This window comes from Halyomorpha halys, unplaced genomic scaffold (assembly GCF_000696795.3).
Source record: "Halyomorpha halys isolate HHAL.00 unplaced genomic scaffold, Hhal_1.1 Scaffold158.1, whole genome shotgun sequence".
NCBI classification, from domain to species: domain Eukaryota; kingdom Metazoa; phylum Arthropoda; class Insecta; order Hemiptera; family Pentatomidae; genus Halyomorpha; species Halyomorpha halys.
In genome coordinates, this window is record NW_027107138.1 from 169,961 (window position 1) to 176,938 (window position 6,978).

At 30.9% G+C, this 6,978-nt stretch overlaps 1 protein-coding gene across 3 annotated transcripts in view; it reads left to right on the forward strand.

Annotated features, from left to right (window-relative positions):
• Window positions 1-538: 538 nt before the first annotated feature.
• LOC106678765 (ribitol-5-phosphate xylosyltransferase 1) overlaps window positions 539-6,978 on the forward strand; it is a 10,066-nt gene continuing 3,626 nt past the window's right edge. The window contains exons 1-4 of one of the 3 annotated variants that reach the window (XM_014417510.3): window positions 634-741; window positions 2,186-2,355; window positions 3,805-4,285; window positions 5,259-5,432. In XM_014417510.3, the coding sequence (XP_014272996.1) occupies window positions 2,346-2,355; window positions 3,805-4,285; window positions 5,259-5,432 (665 nt within the window). In that variant the 5' untranslated portion in view covers window positions 634-741; window positions 2,186-2,345. Of the gene's footprint in view, window positions 742-2,185; window positions 2,356-3,804; window positions 4,286-5,258; window positions 5,433-6,978 lie in introns of all 3 variants that reach the window. The other 2 variants (XM_067045440.1, XM_067045441.1) reach the window with 2 other exon arrangements.

Genomic DNA, 6,978 nt, shown 5'->3' on the forward strand with positions numbered 1-6,978 from the left:
CGATTATGTTCGAATACTAATTTGATTACAACCAGACAAACTGAATTTTGGACTCTGAGAACATAATTTTTTTTTCCTCCATGAATAGAGAAGGTTTCTTAAATTTGATAGTAAGGAAATAAAATATTTATTACTTAAATACATGGGTGATTTTCACAGAAAGCAGCAATTTTGAATTCGAAACTTCAAAAAATTAAAAATACTACAAACAGCCTGAACAAAAATTGGTATACCTAGTTAACCGTAATCAATGAATATTCAAGTGCCTACACACCATACAGTTAGGGCATTTATTCTGTTGATAAAAAATAAATACAAAACCGTGTAGGATGGGGAATGAAGCGGTGTTTCAGGTATGGCGATACTGAATTTGCTTTAAAAAGTAGTATTTAAAGAGGTAATTTGAAAAATCGCACTTATCTATTTAACGGTACAAAACATTTTTATATGTCCAAGAATAAAATTAAACTGGGGAGACATCCAACCATCTTTTCTTTAGTGACTACAATCACTATGACTGAAAAGTTACTGAACGAGTTGGAATATATCAACAACCAAGTTTCTTGGCCTTTTGATTTTTAAATTTCAAATCAGACTCATTTTTACATTTTATATTCTTATGTTTTTAAATGGTAAAAGTTAAAAACCTATATTTTTCGGATAAAAAGTGGTTTATTTCAGTGATATTTTTATTTTATTTTTTGTTTTTATATTGGTCATTTGTTTATTTTTTCCCTAGAAGTAAGTATAAATGATATATACACATACTAAATGTATGCAATATTGTTATTTATCTAATTTTTTTTTCTTACAAATATTTGCTTTTCCTGTTAAACATAGGCATTCATTAATTTTGTTTTAATCTAGATTGCCACTCTATTTTTTTTCTAAATAAAGTAATTTTAATCATATTAAGGCCATTTTACTTTAATTTGGCATTGAAGAGGTAATGTGGAAGTAAATAAATGATTAAATTTCATCCAATTTAAATCTTTGTAGCAGTACACAAGAGAACTCCATTGGTTTTCAGAAAATCTGCACTATCTACCATTACCAGAGAGAACTCCCTTGGCCTTCAGGAATAATATTTGGAATAAGCTGTTGGAATTTAATAGTACTTGATTTGACCTTAGACAGCTTCGCCGGTGTCAAACCATAGTGCAAAGTTGTTCTTCCAAAGACAATGAATCTATGACACAGGCCCTTGATAGATGTCGATTTGTGGAGAATTCAATTCTTATCTCTGAATACTCTGGCCTTATCTCTTATGTTCCTTTGTTTCTCTAGTCTTCTTGATTGTTCCTGTTAAATACACAGCTAGTATGTGATCACATATGAGTCACCAATTGTTTAATCTAGGTAACTGTCGGAAACTGATGCAAGAGGTGTGGTACACAAGATCAGAAGAACTTGGACAATACTGATCCAAGAAAGGTAAGGAGCAGTTGGACAGTAAGTAAATTGACAAGAGGATCAGATGTGTTAGAGGGTCAACCAACAAACCTCCTGTGATTAATTTGGCATAAGGGTATCTACCATAGAACATCACAGGAAAGTGACCACTGTATGCTAAGTATTTGCCTACAGTCTTATGGAAGAAAGGATTTAGTTGTAGTAGTCCAAAGATAAATGTTAAACTAAAATAAATGTTTTATTCATAATTTTGTTTACCAATTTAGGATGGCATATTAATCTAAGGATTGGGAGTAAAATTAATATTTTATTGATATTTCTGTTTATTAGTATTTTATAACATATAATGTTAAAATTGACTATGAAATTAAAGTTTTAAGTACAATTCTGTTTATTAATTAGGTATAATGGAAGCAAGACTGAATTCAAAAATTTGAAACATTTTTCTTATCTTTTAAAATTTTTTTGTTTCAAATAGGGTTGAATGTAGAGATGTATTATGTCCATAAAAAATATTGAAAGGAACAGAGTAACACATAGGTAAAGCATTGTGCTACTAACTCCCAGAACCCGGGTTCGAATCCAGCTGTGGCAGATAATTTTATTCTGTTACCGTGGCCATGTAGCCCTTTGGGTTCTGAAGCCCTCCTGGCATAGGGAGGTGAGGGACCCTTGCGTCTAACACATAGTTCCTTGTTGGGGTTTGGGTGTAGAGCTAATAACCCAATCCCGTAAAAAAATAACTTATTGCGAAACCTATAACTGATTTCAGAAAATCGAACTGTCTAAACATGATGAGGACTCCAGCTTTGTTTAATGGAATAGACATTGGATCTTGGAATGTACCAGCCACCAAGTAGCAGGATCAGGCTGTAACATCCCTTTTCTTGATATGGTTTAACATATCTTTTCTTGATGGCAAAGGAGTTCTCATGGGACCTGGTACTTAGTGCGGCTACATCTTTTTTTCTTTTTAAACAATTATTGCAAGTAAATGTAACTGGTTTGTAAATCATCAATTTTTACAAAATTGATGAATCAACTGTATTTCTGTTTTTCATTCTAAAGTTGCACCAATTCCATCCAGCAACAGAATAAATAAATTTAATTTAGTTTAAGGGCTAAACTATGTTTGTAGAAATTTTTGATAGTATATTTCTCATTACTATGTAAATTAATATCATCCTCAGTGTTGGATTCTTCATTATTCCTCCAGGATTTTATCTCAGTTTTTTTAAACATTATCTAGAAGAATGAGCAAAATAACAATAATATGAGGTTGGATCGTTTGTTTGTTCTGGAAGGCCAATTAATCTAAACCTAGTCAATTTTCAATGTCATCTAAACAATCTAATTAAATTTAATGTTTTATTAATTTGTTTTAAGTGAATATATATATATATGAGTAATTATTACAATATATATTATATTTTTTTAACTTAATTCTCATATCTTAAAGATAGCTTGGGTTCAAATGAAAAGCTTTAATGAGATGTAGATAGTTGACCGTAGATTAATGCTTGAAGAAAAGCTTTAATATTTAACAGATAGGAGAATTTTATTTAAATTTTATAATATAATAGACTCTTAATCTCTGGGCAGCCTTCTAGGCAATCAGAAATAGACACTTCTACTATTAACACTTAATTAAATTAATATTTCTTTTACTAATGTATTTAAATTTAGGTATTATAAAACTAACCAATTTATACTCTTCTTTTGATGGTTGATGAGTCTTGATGTCTTCTTTTTCACAAACTAATACTGTCTTTAAACGAGTGCTTGGTCCTCTATAAGTTTTCAACTTCACTGGCGATCCAAAACAAAGAGTCCCTTTTTTCTTCTCTGGTGACTCTTCTATGTCCTCTTTTCAAGATATCCACCCTTGAGCTGGACAAGAGATGATGAGGACCTCCTCATCGATGAAAACATCATTCCCCGCCAGCGCCTAAACAACGAATTTCTGCCAAAAACCAAAACCTGTCTCGATATTCCATGTAAACATCGATTGTCGCACAACAGTTTTGGATTTTTGTAAATGATTTACTTTCTGAATATTATTCTTTAGCACTATTTCTTGAGTTCTATTTTTTCTTAAATTTACTGTATTTCCAATTATGATGGGAAGTTAAAATAGAGTTTTTAAAATATTTGAATCTGCTCAACATAGCCACTATTCAATGGACTTTTTGAAGGCTACGTACTGCCATCTTGGTTTTGTTTAGAATAATGTATTTATTATAGACAATGAAAATTTTTTAGCTTGCTCTTTGGTTCAACAAAACAAATGAACAATATTAAAATGATACAAAAAACCCTTGATACATCAAAATATACTATTTACTCAAAAAGAGCATATTACTATATATATATATATATTTTTTTTTTCAGAAAGTTTTAAAGCAGCTGAAAATGTTGAGCATAACACATATCACCAAGTTCATATTATTGGGAAGGCTGCTATAGGACAATATTTATGGTCACATTTATTTAACGGAAGCTTGGATATCATTGACAAAGGATTTTTTCAGAATGGAAACAAAACTATAGACAACATAATATTCACTTATTATAGTGGTCCTGGCTATATTCAGAATTCTATTCCCCAGGAAATACAGTTTTTAGTATTGATTATTAATGGAAGAACTTTTAAACATGTTTTAAAAGCGAAAGAATGGTTAGATTTCTTGCCTGAAATCCATTCTCTCAAAAAAACTGCAATCATTTTGTTAGGTAATGAAAAATGTGAAAATCATTGGATTTTGCCTTACATGAAATCCAAAGGAGGAATCATTGATATTCTATTCATAGTTTATGACTCAGCTCTTATTGATAATAAGGAAATTTTTCAATGGCCCCTAGGTGTTGCCACGTAAGTACTCCTAGCATTATAAATGTTGTATAATTGTCTTCCTAATTTTGTAATTATTAGTTTATTTTTAGAATATTAAAAAAATCAAAAGACCCAGTTTAAGTCACACTACCTCTGTATTAGTTATTCCCTCCCTTCCCTTGTATCTATGCTGGAATGAGGGTACAGGACTGATTGATCCTAAAATATTTCTAATTCTGAATAACATCATGGATGGTCTGGGATTATCTTGATTTCCTGAAGATTCTAGCTTGAGGGAATAAACACCGTAATATGTACTCCAGAGTATGAAAGAATCTGAAGCCACTGCTTTCTTTGTTAGGGCATCAGCTGTTTAATGAGTAGCATTTGTCCTAGCATGAAACAGCAAAGAAATAATCATAATTGGTCCACAGCCATACTTCAAGATTTAAATTAGTCTAACTAGGAAAAAAAGGAGGTCCACTGGGTTTCAGAACAATCCAAAATTGTTATAAATTTATCAAAAACAAAAAAAAAAACCTATATTTTACCTTGATTTGATAAAGATTAAGTCAAAATGATAACCTATTTCCTCATGAGCCACTGTCTGTTGAAGTATTATCCCAAGAAGATAATATTACTCTTGTTTTCAGTGTCTAGTGGATGATGAAATGGCAGAACACATTTTTTGTGAATGTGGAAGGGGGTCATAAAAAAAAAAGAAAGATCATTTTATGCCAGGCCGCCTGTAGCTCAGGTAGTTGAGACGTAGGTCTTTGCAGCCTAGGAACTGCAGCAGGGCCAGTTCAAATCTGGCCTGGGAGATCGACCTTATTTCTGTTATGGTCCCACGAAATGAAAACTTGACCCCCTACCATCCATGGTGTTAAGGGTGGTACACTGGGTAGGGTGCTAAGGGTGGTACCCTGTAGAACTCCCCTCCCCCCCCCTGTATATTAGAAAATGACTAGAAAGAGTCATAAAAAAAAATCATTTTTTTGTTAAATTTTAGGTATCGTGGATTTCCTAATTTGTACTACAACCAGATAAAGCGTGTATCAAGTCCTAGGAAGTATAAATGTAACTTCATGGGCACAGTTTATAAAAATTCTTCACGTGAGGTTGTAGATGCATCAATAAGAACCAGTAGGCTCAAAAACATTTGCTACTTATCAACACGCTACAAGTAAGCACCTTTTGTTTTATTTATGCATACAAAGAGAGTATAGGGTGTATCTATCATAGATTTTGATTTAAATTTTTTGGTAATTCTATAATGAAAATAAATTGACGCATGTCCAATTGTGTTATCCAATGGATCCTGCCAGCTGGAAAAAAAAATACTGAAACTGCTTTATTTTGTATCTTGAGTTTGGCAAATTCTATAAACATACTTTAAATATAAATAATAAGTTGTAATCTTACAACCTGTCTTCTAAAAGGTTTTTGTTAAATCTTTATTATTTTTCTTTTTCAAGAACTCACTCCCTTTTTATTACTTCTTATATAAACATGTTTCTTCGTCGATAAAATTATATTGTAGAATAAATTAAAAAATATACACTAAGGTTTAAAGGATAATGACTTTTTGGTCTTATCTATTTGTTAGTGAAGTTACTAAAAATCTTGAAGTGAAAAACATCAGAAAATAGCACTATTAAAAACTGAGAAATAGTTTGTATACTTAAATAATCATTTATGTAAAGATATTTTTGTTTGAATTTTTTATAGCTTCATCCTGCATATTAATGTAAATATGACCAGATGAACATATATTATTATATATTAGAAATTATTTTTGTATTTATTTTAATTTTCACATACTATACAAGTTAGATTAATATTGGAGTTTTTTCTTTAATACACCCATGGATTAAGAAGCTTTCTCACTATCTGGTGATATCTTGGTCCCAAATAAGATGGATAAGTGGGGTTTTAGTGTATTTTATTTTTTTTTAAATTAGTCACTAATACTTACTATTTCTTGATCAAAAATGCTGTTTTTATAATGTAATATGTACATGGTTAAGAACCCTGCCTTGTTTGGGATGTCAAAATAAATTGACTTTATCATCTGTGTTACCTCTTTTGGGAGTTCCTTACCGTCTCCACTAGTAAAACCTCATCATTAACTTCAAAGAAACATTAATTATTTCTCCTCAATTATCAATCTTCTGCTTATATGTTAGAATAAAGTGCTTATGTTTATTTTATTTATAATTTCAATATTTTCATTCATTTCATATTTTCGTCTTTTATTATTTTCATAATTTAATTATCTCATAAGCTCGACAAAAGCCACTGGAATTGTACATTTTTATTTTTTAATGGGCAATAGGCGTCAGAATAAAATCTACTTTTCATTTCATATCTAAATACTAAAATATTTCTTAAATAAACAATAAAATATCACATTATTACAATTTTAGTAGTTCTTATGATTCCTGGATAAATTATGTAAATTAATTATCCTTAAAGATATTACAGTGGAACCCCGTTATAACGACCCCCGATAAACCGACTCCTCGCATAAACCGACCCTTTTTTTCGATAGAATCCCTCTCAATAGTCCGACCTTTTGAAACATCGCTCCTCGCATAAACCGACTATTTCTGAGAAGAAACACCCTTTGTTTACATACAACGTTTCCTCATTACATTGTAACTATTTTCCTGGAAAGATGATTCACTTCTCTCCCCTTGTTGTTTGAAAAATCAGTTCAATCTTATCTT